This window comes from Micropterus salmoides, unplaced genomic scaffold (assembly GCF_014851395.1).
Source record: "Micropterus salmoides isolate LMB-PRFRI ecotype aquatic unplaced genomic scaffold, ASM1485139v1 Ms_hic_scaffold_8, whole genome shotgun sequence".
NCBI classification, from domain to species: Eukaryota; Metazoa; Chordata; class Actinopteri; order Centrarchiformes; family Centrarchidae; genus Micropterus; species Micropterus salmoides.
Window position 1 is genome coordinate 25,616,734 of NW_024044570.1, and position 18,897 is coordinate 25,635,630.

Consider the following 18,897-nt stretch of genomic DNA (forward strand, 5'->3'; position numbering starts at 1 on the left):
CAAAATGTTCAAAATTCATACAGATTGTTCATAAATGTTCATATTCTCCTGAACAGCCTATCGAAACTCTTCTTAAGAGCGGGCAGGAAACCCTAAACTGCCCCCCACACACGTAACCATGGCAACTGAGCTTCCTCTTTGTTTAATTACCTCACATCAAAGGATACTCTCCCATTCACAGCCAGATGCAAATTTCAGAAACTCCAGGACACCAGGAGGACAGCACTGAACTGTAAACAAAAGTACTCTCCTCAAAACTCAAAGCATTACCTTGTTTAATAAAATAATCTTTTAGTTACTTGATTACATTTTTTGAGTAGTTATGTTACCATTGGTGTAAAAGAATCTAAATAAGTTGCAGTTTTTTAATTTTCAGCAAGGTCACCTGACTTTATTCATTTTATTTGTAACCAATGCTTTGTTCACACTTCCTTTAGAAATGATGATAAAGAAATGTCACCCTATACTCAATTAATTTTCCAGCTTGAATTTAAGGTAAAAAATGACTAAATTCCCAGCTCCTAAGAAGATTGTTTTAGGATTAATCAGAGCTATTCTCATGTAACCCGAGCTTCCCCAAGTGGACAAAATAAGTATCACATGCCATCGTCTGAAATGCTAGCCTCAAAGTTGAACTACTGACAATTGTTTTCCTTTTATCAAGTGCTTAAACTAAGAACGGTATAACCATTTGACAATTAATTATTTGATTAAAATACACGCAAATGGATTTTCGATTAGACATATTGAAAGTTACGAAGACAGTCTCTCAGGCAAACTGAAGGCAAGCCCCCCCCTCTGGGGAACAAAGGACTGCCCTCTGGGAACCACGCCCCAACAGACAAAACAGCAAAACAGCGACACACGCTGTGTCGTTCTCTCTTGTCCTCTGCTTGTTCTTGACTCTCCAACTGCGCTTCGGCACGTGCCCAGCGTGCCCCCTCTCCAGCAACGCCCTAAGAACTTCGGCCCGGCACAACAAAGCCTTTGTCCGTTTGCAAGCAACACACGCGAAGTGCCGCGACATCAAGCTTTCCCTCGTTTCAGCAACCTTACTTGCATTTTATTTTCTTTGGTTTGTTTTGTTAAAAGTTATCAGTCCGTTAAGTTACACTAGTTTAAGTGAAGAACGACCAAGTTCTTTTCTTTTTTAAGCTTTATTCGTCGAGCTAACCCCACTGAGGTCGGACCCTCTCACGTGGCCCCGCCAGCAGTAACAAAGGACGACCAAACCTATGACCCGAGCCAGGGTTGGGAAAGCCCCCATTGCGAGTTTCTTCAGTAAGCCGACAAGACGGACCTCCGGAGCAATTCCCTGGCAGAGAAAGCGACTGGCCGATGGCTTTAAGCTGTCCTAACCGAGAACGCACGGATCTCTGCCAGTGTGAGGCCGTTGACCAGCACCAGGGAGAAGCAACAGGCAGTAAGACCAAAACCCTGCATTCTGTGTTCAGTGATGTCCCATAGTTGTTAATAGATTATATTTAACTTTTAAAACTCATAGCTCGCGTTCATTAGCTGCCCGTATGAGTCAAATGCTCCCCACAATAGAACCCACAGTCTCATTGTTTAGCCATTGTTTATTTCTTGGATGTATATTTTAACCACATTTTTATATTCACCTTAATTAGTTAATAAATTTCACTGTAACCAAAGGAATTGTGTGTATTGCCTGTCTCCAAGTCCCTGCCACGAGAATTTACCCCTTCGATATGAGACTGACCGACTGATTTATTTAAGATAATTGAGCGATTATTAACTAACTGATCACTAGTGAATAATTGTATAATTATTAAAGCCATACTCAGAGGTCCGGAGACTCTGGGCAAATTGGATCTCCGGTGGTGCCCCAAAGCGAGAGATTTATGGATTAATATTTTCTGAATATTAAAATTCATAATTTGGTATTAATTCTCATAAATTTATTAAAACATAGTAGTCATTTTTAGTAGAAAGTGTTACTGGTTTTTCTTCTAAGGTGTTAGTGAGTGAATAGTTTAATGTCCTCATAAAGCTTGGTGTCCATCTGACTAATGGCTGATAATTGTTAACTGGCAGCAAATGCTGCTCTGGAAAAGACTGAACAATGTGCTCAGACTTTCTCGTTCTGTTTAGGGGAGTTTGGCCACATTCCCCCCGTCCTGGTTGTTCTGTGAGAAAATAGTGCCATATTTTGTTTTGTCTATTTTTGAAGCCTTTTTCTTTCTTTCGGATAGCCGCAGGTTTCTGTTTGGCAACCTCTCTATGTTTCAATGGTACATATAGTTAGCTGTAGGGCTGCATGATTTAGAGAAAAAGTGTGATTATTGTGGACAATATTGCGATTGTGATTCGATTATAACTGGAATATAATATAATGGAATCTACTTGCTTGATTATCAAGGAAAATGCACAAATACTGACATGAAATGTGTATTTCTAACAATCTATATAACAATAACTAGTAAAATAGATGTGAAACAGAACAAGGGGAGGCTGTTGAATGGGTGATTGTATGTGTGACAGCCCCAGGTTTGGGACTTCCCTCAGTAAAAGACTTTGCATTATGTTACAAATCGCAGACAAAGTGGATATTTTACAAGCATGGACCAGGTAAAGCAACAGTGAACACACAGAGTGCAGATGTTGGTTTCGATCAATTGATAGGCTATGTCATTAACAAGCCACATGCGGCTCATCTGCTGCCGTGAAAACAGATCGTGGGTGGAAAATTCTGGAAAATAGATGAGGACTGTGTCTTTTGGGCAACTTTATAAAACATAGCCTACTGCTGATTCAGAAAGTCAGGGAGCAGACAGAGAGAGAGCAAGACAGACAGAAGAGAGGCAAGCTGGTGTGTAGGTAGGCAGGTATTTTTAAAAATAATAATGTTTGTGGGGATTAAATCTGCTTTCACAGGTGGTATAATGTGAAAGATTCAATATTGTGATTTTGAGCCCCAGGTTTGAAGGCTTAGGTCCTTCAATGTGTGCACCTGATGTTCCACCAGTCTGTAGGGGCTAGTGTCATCTTCTTCGCTGTGGTGTGCTAGGGAGGTGTCATCGGGATTTGTGGTGCCAACAAACTGGGCAAGCTGATGATGAAGGCCAGCTTGGTGGTGGGGATGGGACTGGACAGTGTGGAGACTGAGAGGAGGATGAGAGGAAAGCTGAAAGCCATCATTGACAACCCCTATAATCTTCTGTATGCTAAGCTGAGGCAGCTCAGGAGCACCTTCACTCATCCAGCCCTGAGCCTCAAAGCGCTTTGGAGGCTCATTTGTGCCATCAGCCATCAAGCTCCACAACGCGACAGCACCACCAAACTCACAGACTCTATATTTGACCCTATTCTGAATGTACCAGATGTTACACAATTATTGTAATTGTTGTTATTGTATATTGATTTTATATAGTGGGTATACAGTGTGTATATTATTTATAAATCTGTGTAGTATGCTGATTTCTACTTTTATTGTATTTGTTCTTTACATTCCTCTGTGGTGCTGTGCCAACATGATTTTCCCCTACTGGGCTTAATAATGTATATATATTATCTTATCATCTTATGTCCTATTTTAATTGTGTGTTTGCAGTTTGGATTTCTGTGATAATGGATCCAGCTCTCTTTTTACTTTTTATTGCAACTCACTGCCAAGGAAGAGGCATTCAAATACCAAATAAATTTTTAGATCCAACTTTTGGGTCTACATTAGGAATTTATCAGCAGTGCAGTGTTTAGTATAGGTGTCTCACAGATCAAGCATGGCATATTGTTAATATCAGCTTGTAAAATGTTACGCAACAAAAAACTATAATTTTCTGAGTGACACCATCACCAAGATCATGATTCTAACAGATAACATTGGGTTTATCTTTAATCACATTTGTTTTACAGATTGGAGGGTACGCAAATATTTTAAACATTTATGCATTGTACCTGCAAGCATTGCATAAAGCATTTCAAAAGTGTGACTATTTGCTATAAAGTGCTTTCAATGATTAAAGGAGACCTATTATCCTGCTTTTGAAGTCCTATATTTTAGTTCTGTGACTCCTGTATGGCAGCTTTACATGATTCAAAGCTCAAAAAATAATTTTCTCTCTTATTCTGGCTCGTCATGTAGGCCTTCATTTCAGCTTTTGTCTGAAACAAGCTATAGATGCTCTTGTCTCTTTAAGTCCCCCCTCAAAGCCCACTATCTTCTGATTGGCCAAGACCTGAAGCATGTTACCAGGCTGTTGTTGTTGCTGGGCATTGTAACATTGTAGATAAGTCATAAAATATGGAAAAGCATAATAGGTCTCCTTTAAGTACTTCATGATACAATAAAACAAAAACATAAAACATTGATATCTATAGGCTCACTACAAACATCAATTATCAAGAACCTGCCTTTAGGTGCTCCTCTGGTGATTTTAACATGACAGGAAATGTCCACAGACACATATGCAGCAGGAAGTGACATAATGTTGTTGTTTCTTTGAGAAAGATACAATGTAGAGATGAAGGACATTAACAAAACAAAGGCAATGGATATGATTTCTAAGATTTTCAAAGTACACACTGTTGTAGTATGGATCATACCTCACATTAAAATGTTCAGTTTTCATTGTTTGAGGTCCAGGGCTTTTGTTTAATGTGATCCTTCTCATCTCTTAATCAATCAAAGTAAAAGTGTATGAATCAAATGTGGGCTGAATAGCTAAATGTTTCACAAAGCACTGGCCAAAGTGTAATCACCATAATGATAAAAAAGACATTTCTTTAGATAAAAAAAAAAGTGGACAGTGTAGAAAGCCAAATGCATCCAGTGCATTATTCACTACAGTGCAAGCAAGTACAAATATATTGACAACAAACAACAAAACACCTTCATTAAAAGTGAATACACAGTTCAAATTGGCTTAAGAGTTGCAAAAAGAATTGGCTGGAGCATCTAACCGACTTCAATAAAATATGATATATAGAGAAATGTCATCTTAAGGTGCCTTTAGCAAAGGAATATCATAACATTTCCCTGTTTGTCGCTTTCAGTTTAAAACAAAAATGAATGAGGGCCATCCATTGGTGATAAAGCAAAGGTTTTAAAAAAGGCACCGTATTCATTCCAGCATTTTCTTTTTCTTTCACTTTCAAGAGTCTGTAATCATACCAATATACCTTACAACATATTACCTGAGTAAAAAATGTAATCCGTAAATCATATACAGTAGTAAACAAGCAGAAAATTAATACAAAATTAAAACAACGGAGCAATCCAAAAATCTGCAATAATAAGAGAGAATCCAATTGTATGTTTGACCAAAGGTTACATAGAATCCAAATATTTTTGGTCAGTGATTATGTCCACTGTAACCTCCATTATCAAATATTTAACATTTAACAATAAATATCACAAAATAGGGGTTTAAATCCAGAAAGCAACAACAAAGGTGTGAAAGGTATAAAAATAAATACAGCAGAGTCTATTAAAGGTGTTCCTTTTACAAATGTCTGCTCAGTTATTTGCTATGAATAAAGAGAGAAGTAGAAGACCTGAGTGGTTCCAGGTGCCTACGCATTGTGGTACCCGTTTTTGGGGAAACCTTTTTTTGGTGCTACATTCTCATAAATAGATAGTGCAGCTGTGTTTTGGTATATTAGATCCACATTGGTTCCAGTTCTTGATCTGATGATGTCCATGGAACACTGGTTTAAGAACACATACTGGTCCTGCAATGATATCAAATACAAACGTTCACTGAGCTGCAGCGTACATCATCTACAGTAAAAACACAGTGTATGTGACCGTGTCCTACCTCTGTCTGCACCATAAGGGGCCGGTGCATGCGCAGATCATGGACGATGCCAAACACATCCACAATATTTTCCCTTTCAATCTGGAAGATCAAACGGTCAATGGCTATAAAGGTACCTGTACGTCCAACTCCAGCACTGAGGGCAGACGATGTAGACAAACAGACAAGGGCGAGGAGAGAGAAAAACAGAATACCAGATGATTTTTTTTCTCAAACTGTGTGTCTGGCAAAAGTGTGTGTCTGTGTTCTGTCAGACCTGCAGTGGACCACAGTGGGAGAGTGTCTGGAGTATTGGTCCATGTGCTCTCTGACCAAATGTCTAAAGCTGATGAGGAGCTCAGTGGTTTCTGGGACCCCGTGATCTGGCCAGGCTGTGAAGTGGAAGTGACGCACTGAACGAGTCTCTGCTGTTTTCACCTGGAAGACAAACATGCACTTAAACTGTGACTGAGAAATCAGTGTATGACATTTATTGTATGATTTATTTAAATCACATACTCAGGTTGTGATGCCAAGAAATGTTTCAGTTATTGACAAGTTAGATCACAGTTCTTTGGCTCAGAAGGTACTAAGAATGAGAAAGTGCTTTATTTTCAGGAGTTTGCTTTGGTAATAAGGTGCTACATGTAGACAAACATATACATAAATGCAAAAATATATAAATTGACAAAATATAAAAATACAGAATAACAACGATTAACAATTAACAACAAGGGGGAGGGTGGGGCTGTGCTCTTTCTGAAGTCTAGTGCCTTCTCCACGGTCTTCAGAGCGTTGAGCTCCAGGTGGTTCTGGCTGCAACAGGTCACCAGATGGTCAATCTCCAACCTGTAGGCAGACTCATCCCCACCAGAGATGAGCCCAATGAGTATGATGTCCCTTCAGTAGCTTGACGGACTGATGACTGAAGGTGCAGCTGTTTGTGTACAGAGAAAGGAGCAGACGGGAAAAAATGCAGCCTTGAGGGGAACTGGTGCTGATGGTCCTGGAGTCAGAGATAACGTTTTCCCAGCTTCACGTGCTGCTTTCTGTCCGTCAGGAAGTCTGTGATCCACCTACAGGTGGAGTCAGGCACGCTCAGCTGGGGTTTTGCTTCCTTTCTGTTGACATCGCTCTCTGAGATGGGAAAAGGGGGGGGGGGGTGCTGAACCCCTCTGAGGAGGGGGAGGAGGAGATGGTGGACTGGGGCTGAATTAACTCTCGAAGCAGCAGTAGAACCTGTTCAGCTTATTTTCCAGGTGACGGTCATTGATGAAGTGAGGTGCTTTGGGGTTGTAGTTTGTGTCCTGTCTGAACCCCCTCCAGACAGAAGTGGCGTCATATGCAGAGAACTGATGTTTTAGTTTCTATTACAATCGTTTAGCTTCTTGCACCTCCTTGCTAAACCTGTACTTTAACTCACTGCGCCTGGCACTGTCTCCGCTCCTAAATGTTTCCTCCATTTCCAGCCTGAGCTGTCTGAGTTTGCTTGTGCAGGTTTGTCATTGTTATTTCTCATCCTGCTGCGTGATGGTACACAGCTTCCCTCGCAGAAACTCATGTAGGACGTCGCAGCATCAGTAACTCATCCAGACTCTTGGTAGTGTTGTGTACCCAACTTAATACTGAATTAGATGGTACATCCTGAATTTAATCACCACATGGAGCCTCTGCATTTACTTGCTTTAGATTATAAGATAATGCAGATTATTACAGCCCCTGCCTTCCCCTTATCTCTCTTGTTATTTCCTGTTTTACTAGACACATGACATCTGTAAACATGTTACATCCCTCCTTTTCATGGAAATAAACATATCCACTTAAAAAACACTGTACTATATTCTACATAAGTGGTTATAAACTTATTGTTATCCACCTACTATCTTTGTCTTAGCAACCGCCTTACCACTTGTGTCTCTTCAACCATATACAACACAACACACATCACTTCAACACAAAATCACAAAGTCAGGTGCCCTTTTGACCCTCTGAGGTCTGGTTATTGGCATGTCTAAAGTTTCCACATCCTGGGGTGGAGTCTGAATGTGTGTGTCTGTATCAAGTACCCTTTCCTCAGCTCCTAGTGTTTTCTCCTATGTACTTTGCATTTCATTTGGCTTGTCTCATCTTTTCTCATGTGTGTTGTTCCTCTTGTCTTTCCAACTTTATGTGGTGTTGCTTTGAATGGTGTGGTGAACTTGTCCACTTTGTCCTGCTCCAATGCCATGCCTCCAATCCACCTTTGTGTACTGAGCTCCCCTTCATTCATCAGCATTTAATTTTGCCTTTCCTTTCTGCTCTGCATCTCATTCATGCACCTCCAGTGTTGTTGATTCACAGATATCTGGCAACTTTCAGAGAGCAGCTCAGCAGGGCTTTTTCCTGTGGTGTAATGTACACAGTCACATATTTTCTTAGTTCACGTTTCCAGTCTAGTCCACCTGCTTGAGCAAACTTTATTCTCTTCATCAACGATGAATTTTGGCGCTCCATATGCTTTTCACAGTATTCCCTGAACGAGTCAGATTTGAACTGTGGTCCACTGTCTGATTTGCAGGTAGTCAATAACTGCTGAAGATGGCCTGAAGACTGTCGATGATGTTTTCTGCAGATGTAGAGGTCAGATCATCATACTGATAATAGCGACTGTAATAATCTACTACTACCCCGAGTTGAAAATTTTCAACTCACGCGGCCTTCGCGTCGGCCCCTCCACACCACCTGGCAGGAAATTGCGTCTCTCCGTGTCTTTGCATTGACTTTGTATAAACCCCGCTGCCCACAATGCTTGCTTTGCTTTTGGTCTGAAAGCACCATTAGAGTGAATGAAGCAAACTCATGGGGGGAGTAAAGCGGTTTACAGTTTATGATAAAGTATTGTCCAATAATTCCACTGATCATGCGAGAAAAGTGGGAAATAAATTTGCTGCTCTGATGTTCACATACTCTTCAGTGGTGAAAGAGTCCCGGGAATCACAGCCAAAAACTGAGTTAACACACAAAAACAAAACAAAACATCTAATGCCGAGTTAACTATATGCTGCACCATCTTGGACATCCTAAACTGAAGCACAAAACTTTTTTTATTAGAATTTATTGTTTGCAAGAATTCATGTTTTAATGTAATGTGCCTTTTCATCAAACTAGGGAGTACAGAGAGGCAGCTCTCGGGTAAGGACTTACTCAAAACCCTTGATTCTCAGCCTTCTTATCAGTCAGCTAACCAGCAACATGCAAGTGTCTCCAGCCTTCTGTCTAGCTGCATTCCCTGAACCCCATGAGCCTTTGATAGAAAAGTCAACGAGCCACCCTGATGTCCACCGGTCACCTTTTGGGACTCGTCTGGCCATTTTCTGGGGGTACGATGGAATCCCCAACAAAAGGCGTGGTCCCCATAGCTCCTGTCATCTGATGGATCTCTCAGCGCTTCTGTGCCACAGTGTCTTAACCACCCAGCACCACAGAACTTCCACCAGTCCTGTCTGGTCCCCATTGGCTGCACAGTCGAAAATATGTTCCTGCTGAGCTGCAGCCATTTCCTGCTGCTGAGCTGCAGCAATCCACTGTTCCTGCTGCTGTTCTTTCTAGTGATAGCCCTCAGGCCGCCCTCCTGAAGTCTTCTGCACCACCTGTTCTTGAGTTCCTAGGCCACTTGCCAGATTGTTGGTTATGTGGTTACATATGCCTTTGATGTGGAGATCCACTGCAACACATCCACCAGTGTGTCCTTAAGCAAAACACTTAACCCCTAGTTGCTCCAGAAGCGTGCAAACTCTGACATATATAGCAATTGTAAGTCACTTTGGATAAAAGCGTCAGCTAAATGAATGAATGAATGAATGAATGTTTATGTTATGTTACACTGTGCTCATATTTTGGATTCCTGCATTACACAGTATTTTGACTTTTTTGCCTGTTTTATTGGACAATGTATTTACTGGATTCGTTTGCTTGTGTTGGACTTCTCTCTGGTTTTGACCCTTGCCTGCATCACCTTCCCGTAAGCCTTTGTACCTCCTATTTGCACATAAAATGCACTACCTCTGCCTCAGTCATCTACATTAGGGTCTTTCCCCTGTATTCCTGTTACCCTGCTTGCACCAGCTGTGGCAGTGTTAATATTGAAGTCTTGATATGTAGTACTCCAAACTAAAGGTGATAATAAGCACTGATGTGTTATTGTGTGTGTTACTGTTGATTTTTAACCTTTGCATGATGTAACATCTTGCACTTACATTTTTAACACTAAAGTCCCTGATGGTCCAGTCATCAAGTGGTATTTCAGAAGTTGTTGTCACAGTGATGCTGTCAAAGTGCTTGGTCCCAGAAGCCCAGTATTGCTCACATTTTACCTGGGAAAGAGAACAATCATTCATCATTAAGTACTCAGAATATAGTAATGATCCGTATTCAAGCTACATATTTAGAAACTCCAGTATTTACAGTAAATATATTAGTATATTATAAGGAGAGATTTAAGTAAAATTTTTAAAAAGCCAAACCCCCTCCATCGTCTGTAGAGTGCAGCAAGAGTCTGATTAATAGTTGAACCTTACACTACATTAGGATGGACCACACACTGAGATCACATAAGAGTTCGGTGCCTTCAGACCATGTAGATATTGATATTTTATGGTGATGGTAAGAGTTTAACAGTGGCTTTATGTAATATAAAGCAGATTGTGTCAAGCAGATATTCCGTGTAATCTGAAGTCTCTTCCCACCAGGGATGCACGGAGAGAACGTTTATTTATGCCACTGGCTAAAATAAAGAAATAAAGCAACTAAATCCAGAATTTTGAACATCTGTTTTTCTGCACATGTAGCGTATTTATTATAAGGATTTTTACAAAACATTACGTTAACGCCCCTCTCTCCCGACCAGTCCAAGCATCACTGGCAGTAGCTGCCGGAGTTCCCCTTCGAGGGAACTCGAACTGCGTCGGTGACGACACTGTGGGAACGCCTCTGGGCATGGCAGGGCTGAACTATGAATGAAACTACTCCAATCATATTGGTGTTACTAGAACGGTAGTGTGTGACGGCGTAACCGGAGGGGGTATATAAGCACGCCGGCACATAGGACACATTAGTTTCTTTCTATTCAGCAGGCACTCTGGCTATGTTTGGAAGCGCCATCATCCTACCTGAAGTCGAGACGAAGCAGATCATGTCGAAGCGATTCCGACAGTGTGTCTTTCCATGTGAGCGTTGGTGTTGACGTGGGCTGTGGCCAAGCTGCACATTGATTGGCCACAGGCGGTGCAGCAACCATCGGTGGGCAGCAAACTAGACGAGCGGTTTCTTCTCGGGGAACAAGGGTTACATACGTAACCCGAGACGTTTCTTTTTGTAAGTTTCACGTTGCTGTGCTGTTTCAGCAGATGCTTTAATAAATCAGATGTAGAACTGTTTGCGGTTGAAACCTTTTTCGCACAGAGTTTACAATAGATTACAATGTTCTTTGCATCTTAGACTGTGGCACAATAATGGCAGTAGCTACTTACAGCTGTGGAAAGAACGCCTCTTTCCCTATTTTTTATCAGCGGACATGAACAGCAGAAGGTCTGGTGCCACTGACATGCTGCACAGTCGTGCATTCACGTAAGGGATGGTGCGTTCAGTAATGCAGCCTTACTTGGATTAGTAACTGTAACAGTATTACTGTTTTAGAAAAGTAATTCATTACACTACTAGTTACTGGGAAAAGTAATAATATTAGAGTAACGACGTGTTACTGCCCAGCACTGCTGTTGAATCACCCAGAATATGATTATGGTGTCTTTTGAACACTAAAAATGATTTATTAGGCAGAATGTTGCAGAGAAAACTGAAATTATGTAACTCATATCACACGGACTCTTAGGAATGATCTGCCTCACATGTGACTGAACACATCCATCCTTCTTTAATTATATCCATAATAATTGTTAATTGGGGAAAAGAAAAATCGAATAAATTAAGAAAGTTGTTTGTGTTCCTTTTGTTGTCCAGACCTACAATGAACACACATTTTTAACTAGATAGTGAATTAGAAAACAAATCAAACATAAACCTTGCTGATGGATCCTCAGAGATCCCTCCTCGATCTTAAGTGTACAAATAAGAGCTTTGGGTAGGCCTTCCACATGGCGGAGCAGAACGACTTCCGGTTCAAGTGAGGCAATAACTTACAAGAAACTTGGGTTGTTCCAAGTTTTCCCATATATGTAAACATGGCATGTTGCTGACAGACGTGTTTGTACTCACTCGTCCCTGTTCATTGCAGCGTGTCAGCATGACCACCGTGCGTACATTCTTCTCCCAGATCATCCTCCAGAACTCGTTGACTGTGGTGGGCAATGGACCCTGAGCTGCAATAAACTCCTTCTTGGAGTTGTAACCCTGCCAAATAAAACATCAGCCCAGCCACACAACACAAACATCCATCCTGTTCAGATTTTCTAGGAGTTTCTTGAGTGTTTCGAACATCAGTGTGAATGAAAGTGGAATAGTTTAAATAGCATGTTGGCATTAAGCAAAAGAAAGAGCAGTTATGTTGTCCAGCAGGATGTTTACTGATACTGAAGCAGTGACTGAGGCAGAGCACTGCTTGAAAGAGTGTCAGTACACACCGGCATGTAGTTAGCATTGATGTAGTCATCATATGGACTTCCATGGATAATAGAGAGTTTCACTCTCGAAGAGTCATCTAAGAGGCGAGAAAAGAGGGTAAATGAAAAAAAAAGTCTACGTGTAAAATGGTGTGGCTGCACTGACGCTCACTTTTTTGCAATATGAAAGAATCCAAATTAATGAATAACTGCCTTGAAGGATGTCGGATCATTTTGATTTAATGTCCCATTAAAATGGGATAATGTTAATAGGCACAGTATGAGAGGCAGTATGAGAGGCAGTGTTATCCTTGTATAGAGGTGGGTTTGTTTAGGTGACTCACAGGGAAGCACGTTGTTGTAGCGGTTCTTTGGCTTGTTCTCCACAGTCAGAGCACTTGCTTTCGACTGAACTGTGCCAACAGGCTTCAGGTCCTTTAAAAGAAAAGGTGGAAAGTGTGATTGATTGGTGATTGTATGGCTCGCTTTATGGCCAAAATCTGGTGAATGTGCATTTACCAAGAATCCAAGTGTGATCTTTGACAGTGCTTTTAAATTTGAAAAAGTTCTGTTGTAAATGCCAGTTTTTTTTTTCAGCTGAGACTATTGGCTAAGGTGAAGCCCTACCTGCCACGCAAAGACTTTGAAAGAGTAATCCATGCATTTATAATGTCTCAACTAGACTACTGTAATTCTTTGAATGTTGGAGTGGATCAGTCATCTCTCCATCGGTTACAGTTAGTCCTGAATGCAGCAGCTTGACTTCTAACTGGAACTAAAAAGAGTGAGCACATTACCCACATTTTAGCCTCACTCTACTGGCTTTAGGGTTGATTTTTAAGATTTTATTGCTTGTTTTTAAGATTTTAAATGGGTTGGCACCTTCTTAATTATCAGAATTTTTACATGTACACACCCCTGTCAAAGCACTGAGGTCATCCAGTCAGATGCTCCTCAATGTCCCCAGATCCAGGTTAAAATCTAAAGGTGACCCAGCCTTTTCAGTGGCTTCTCATAATCTTAGGAATACTTTACGTGTTGAAATAAGAATTGCTCGGACTGCTGACACTCTCAAATCCTTGCTAAAGACCCACCTCTATTCACTGGCCTTCAAACAGAGTAGAGTATTGACATAATTGACCTTTTCTACTGTTTTTGTCGTGTATATTTGTTGTGTATTCTGAACCTGGAAAGCACTTTGGTCAACTAGGGTTGTTTTTAAATGTACTATATAAATAAATAAACTTGAACTTGACGGAGATGAGCACAGATTACTTAAAACTTTTGCCATCACATTGTCAATGATGCTTTTGTTGCCTTCTACTGCAATTGGATCCTTGCAAGCTTCCCATTAAATGCTGACTATTACACAGTTGCCCCAATAGAAATCCCATTTTTTTATCCCACTTTTAATGATCACAAATATTATTAGAAATTTTAACATTGAATTTTAAGAAATGATGAGCTGTTGTAACATTTACATGTATCATATTGTAAAAGTTATTACACTACATGAATCAATCTACCTGGAAAAAAATACAGAATATATTATATAATGACTGATATATAACAAATAAGAAGCCCTCAACTACAGCTCTTATGTTTCACCTCAAACTCTTCAGCAAAGCCGCAGTTGGAGTCAGCTTTCTGCTTCTTGTAGTACGCCTCGTAGTCCTCCACCCTCACAGCCACACTTCTGCTCAAATGGACACCAGAGGTCAGACAAGAGTAATGTGTTTTATATAGAAAACAAACTGTCGCTGGATTTCTGTACATTTCAGTCTGTTCCCACCATAATGTAAAACATTTGATCGATTGTGTTATACTTTATGATTCAAAGGATACTTACACTTTAGCTCTGGAAAAGGAAAGAGGAAAGAGCAATGTTGACACACAGTTACAGAAACAGTTGTTGTCTATTTACTTTACTTATAATGGTAACGTGGTAAAAATTAAAACCTTACCTCATGGATTGAATCTGGATGTCTGTTGTTTCTTTCGTGGAAAACCTACAGTGAATAATTGTGAGTTTAAAGTTTAGACCTATACAAACTGACTTAATAGTAATTTTTATCAATTATGACAATGACCAGTGGTGGAAGAAGTATACAGAGCCTTTACATAAAATAAAAGTGCTAATACCACACTGTGAAAATACTCCTCTACAACTAAAAGTCCTGCATTCAAACCTTAAGTATGTATGTAAAATCAGCACAATGTATCAAAAGTAAAAGTAATTATTGTGCAGAAAAATGTTCCCTGTCAGTGTTTTACTATTTTATAAGATGTTTCTGGATTCATGTTCCTGCTACATATGTGTATGTTCTATTTTACTGCAGTACATGTTTAATGTTGAGCTCATTTTTAAGTACTTTGTATACTGATAGGTAGTTTAATTCAGACCATCATATTTTGTAGCATTTCTGTCCTGTGAGAACCATGTATTTCTAAAGAGTCAACATGAGCTCAGAAAAACAGCAATGTTTTGCATTTTCCAGGTGATCCAAGGGGGCTTTAAAAAGTTTATTTATCTTAAGAAGTAGAATTTTCTCAAAGCATAGAGGAACACTTCATCCTTCAATTTATCAGAAAAACTGAAGTTCACCAAATTTGGTGATATTACTGGACAGGAAGGGTACGAAAAAATGTAATCTATAAAGTAACTAGTACATAAATCTCTCAGACAAATTTAGTGGAGTTGAAGTACAATATTTCCATCTGAGATGTGGGGAAGTAGAAGTACAAAGTTGCATAAAATGTAAATACTCAGGTACAGTAATTGAGTAAATGAACTTAGTTACATTCCACCACTGAAATGACAAACCTTTTCCAATAGATAATGAAGCCGATCAGGACGATGAGAACGCAAACAAATCCCAGTGTTGCTCCAATAGCAATGCCAATTGCTAAAATGTTGACAAAGGTTAAAAAAAAGAGACAAAGAAAAAGGCCAATGAGCATTTCATCATTTGCATTTCATAGCAAAAAAAAACTATGTTTTTAAATGTGGTACCTGGGTTCATTGGGAGTTCAATAACAGGATAGAAGTTTGTTACTGAGACCAATGACAATGAACCATTCACAAGCGTGTTTTGCACAGTCAGACTGGTGAACAACACAATAGCATATCTGTAGGATTGAACAAATTAGTGGTTTATATACATTTTACACTGTGACTTTTTTATTTGCTCCTAATCTCTGTCATTGCATATCTAGAAATAGCTGATGCTGTAATATTTGCTGGATTATGTAATGATTTATCAAAGAATAAATGGAACGTCAGTCTAGGTTAATATTTCTGCCTATAAAACACAAGTAACCAGATTTTGTACTATTTAAATTATGACGAATGACATCCTCCCTAACATAAACTGTTTAAATACATTTATTTAAATAAAATCATTACTTAGACTGAAAATGTAAAAGCAATATTTACAGTAAACACTTGACTGACTGCTGAAAAAACACATACATTATTTGACTACATAAAAAGTACTAGTAGCAGTTCATGTACTAATGCTTTCACAGAATACAGCAATAATCAATAAAGAAGGTAATCTTAATACATTTTCACAAGTTATTGTATCATCAACAAGTTACTTCTGTATATTATATGCTGCTGCACACCCATTCATACACTATATAATATGGTTAGTGGTCTTACTGGTATTTTCGACTGGCGTCCAGAGCACCATTAATGTAGCCCTCCCACTGAGATCCATCTCCTACTTGTATGCTCAGAGGATTTTCTTCGCTGCGTGTTTGGATGGTCTTTTTGACTGTTGCCAGGTATCTTGGAGTACTCCCTGCCTTCCACTCATAGTAAGTGTTCCCCAAGTACTTTGTAAAATCAGAAGTGTCATCTGGATGGACAGGAAATGAACGAAAACAGGAAATGGCTTTTGACAAGAAAGTTCTTGTCAAGAGTCTAATTTATTTTATCATGTGAAACAAAAACAGTTATAAATACATACATTGATGTCATGGACAATAAATATTCACCTCAGCACTAATAGATTACGATAGCATGACACAGTTACAACACTCCCTGACATTTAGAAGAGAAAAAGAAACCCACCAGAGAGATTACTTGTCATCAGCACCCCAACATGTGTGATTGGCCCACTAGTGTTGTTCAGCAGGCTGGAGTCAATCTTAAGAGAGAACTTGTTGTATACCTTTTCACTCACTCTCACCAATGACTCAAAGTTATCTGGAATGGGTGGAACTGTGAAAAAATATGAAAGAGAAAAGATTTGATTGAGAAGTTTTGTCCTCAATACTGCAAAAAGAATGCAATGATGCAAATATATCCGTTTCTATATTGATGTTTTTCCCCAATAATATCATTATCTATGCTAAACAACACAAGGCAATCTGTTGTACTTGAACCAGAAATACTGTCAGCTACAGATCAATCAAGGAACTGACCACAGATACAGTATTTGAATTAAATGGAATGAGCATCTGAAATGATCAGACATCTTTGAGCATTGATAGGTTCTCATTAGCAACCGCATATAACACCTTGCTACATGTTTCTCAAACACTTTTAGAAACTTGTATTTAAATATGTTTGGACGTATAATCAATGGTTTACATTCACAGTTATTTAATTACAGTGTTCACAAAACACAATGTCCTACTTGTGATGCCTGTACTGCAGAGATAAGAAAAAGGGGTGCTGGAGCTTCCACAGCTCTGAGTCTCCACAGTCAGATTGTACTCAGTATGGTGACGGAGGTTGGAGAAAGTCTGATTACAACAGGATGATGATAATGTGTTGATGATCTTGCCATCCTTTATTGCAGTGACCCGGAAGTCAGAGTATTGGCCCTTGGGCCAGTTCCAGGACAGGATGAGTTCTGCGTTTGTTGTGTTCGGACCAGTACATTGAACGGTTTCCACGGGACTTGCATCTGCAGCATCAAACAGAATGAATGTCAGGAAAAACATGTTTTTTCAGTGTCTGCAGGTGATCAAAATCTTTGGAATACTGACCAGAAATATCAGCTATATCAAATATTGTGACAGACTTCCATTTCATTACTTAAACATTTGTGACCAGCTGTCATTAACCTAGGTTAGTTTAACTGCAGCAGGGATTAATTTTTTGATCAATAGAAAAATCAATAGATAGAAAACAAGAAACAATTACTAAATCATTATTAGACAACCTGAAATTACTAAACTAAAATAAACTTTTACAATTTCCATGCATGCACAGTTGAATGAGGGAATCATTTCGAAATATCTGATTGCAAGTCTATATGAAATTAAAATGATCTGTTATGACCATACCTGTACAGCAGCTAGTCGAATTTGGAGCACTCTGTGTTCCATCAGAGGTCTGTGTGATGACATTAATGATATAGGGACTGCCAGGTATCAGGTCCCTGATATTATACTCGGTTATATTAGTTATGTTACTATTAATGGACCCATCTGAGCTTTGCCAGGTCAAATTGTAACGATAGCTTTCCTTGTATTCGTCAGGTTCTTTCCACATGACTATGATGTTCTTCTCTTCTGTAGTAGCATTAACAGACCGCACACTGAACGGTCCTGAAAGTTTGAAAGAGATTTGAGAGATATAAAAGTTACCAGACAGTAAAGCTGAAATAGGAAAGTGCTTGAGCTTGCACATTGAGTACAGAAATAAAATCCTTACTTGTGGTGACCATGGGGATCTGAACCTTCCCACTCTCAAAACCCATGACACCCACTGTTGCCACGTAGATGTTGTAAGAAGTCCCAGAAGGCAGTGGGGCAAAGGTATAATTGGTGGTGGTGGTGGTGGAGATGTTTTCCCTTCCCTGTTGGGTTGTGTAAGTCAGCTGGTAGAAGAATGATGCACCAGTCATCAGAGGAGCGTCCCTCCACCTGATGGTGATGGAGCTGGTTGTTTTCGTCAGGACCTCAACTGGCCCAGGAGCGTTAGGGACTTAGAGGGGAGGAATAGCACAAAATGAATGTCAACAAGCAGAGTGACATCATTCTAAAACTTCTTCATAGCTCACTAAAATATGAATGTACAATGGGCCATGCTGAGAGTGTTGCCTGGTTTCTATTACGTATAAAACATAACAATTTTACATTACTGTGAACCATTTTCCGAAGCATACCATGACTTTTTAGTTGCCCTCACTACCACTTCACTACGATATAGTATCAACTTGCAGACATTTAAATTTTGCTTAAGACAGGTAAACTTCATTGCCTTTAATTATTTGGAGAAGCTTTTTAATAGAGGAAGTTCTGACATGTGAGATTTAAGATTTGGCTGATGGTGAAGAGCAACCTTACTCATTCATAAAAAGACATCACAGTCACATGATCCTGTTGACTACATCCATGTCTTCCTGTTTGTTTGATTTTTCTACAACACAGATTGTCAATGCAAGGTCTGTCAGCAGCCATGTAGTGCAGTCCTCAACAGATGAAATATAACCATACAGTCAAATATTTCTTTTACCAACTGTTACAGCTGTATGTGTCTCTCTGTGCTTTCTCTATGTTCTTTTCTGCCCTAGTTCTGCCTCTTA

At 39.6% G+C, this 18,897-nt stretch overlaps 1 protein-coding gene across 1 annotated transcript in view; it reads right to left on the reverse strand.

Annotated features, from left to right (window-relative positions):
• Positions 1-3,825: 3,825 nt before the first annotated feature.
• Positions 3,826-18,897, reverse strand: part of LOC119893820 (receptor-type tyrosine-protein phosphatase beta-like) — a 64,956-nt gene continuing 49,884 nt past the window's right edge. Inside the window, 17 exon segments of the mRNA XM_038706168.1 lie at positions 3,826-5,694; positions 5,781-5,916; positions 6,037-6,197; positions 9,995-10,111; positions 12,009-12,143; positions 12,374-12,450; positions 12,697-12,787; positions 13,961-14,048; positions 14,202-14,210; positions 14,317-14,361; positions 15,177-15,258; positions 15,366-15,481; positions 16,017-16,215; positions 16,431-16,580; positions 16,999-17,271; positions 17,654-17,917; positions 18,024-18,296. Of these exon segments, the coding sequence (XP_038562096.1) occupies positions 5,536-5,694; positions 5,781-5,916; positions 6,037-6,197; positions 9,995-10,111; positions 12,009-12,143; positions 12,374-12,450; positions 12,697-12,787; positions 13,961-14,048; positions 14,202-14,210; positions 14,317-14,361; positions 15,177-15,258; positions 15,366-15,481; positions 16,017-16,215; positions 16,431-16,580; positions 16,999-17,271; positions 17,654-17,917; positions 18,024-18,296 (2,375 nt within the window). The 3' untranslated portion in view covers positions 3,826-5,535.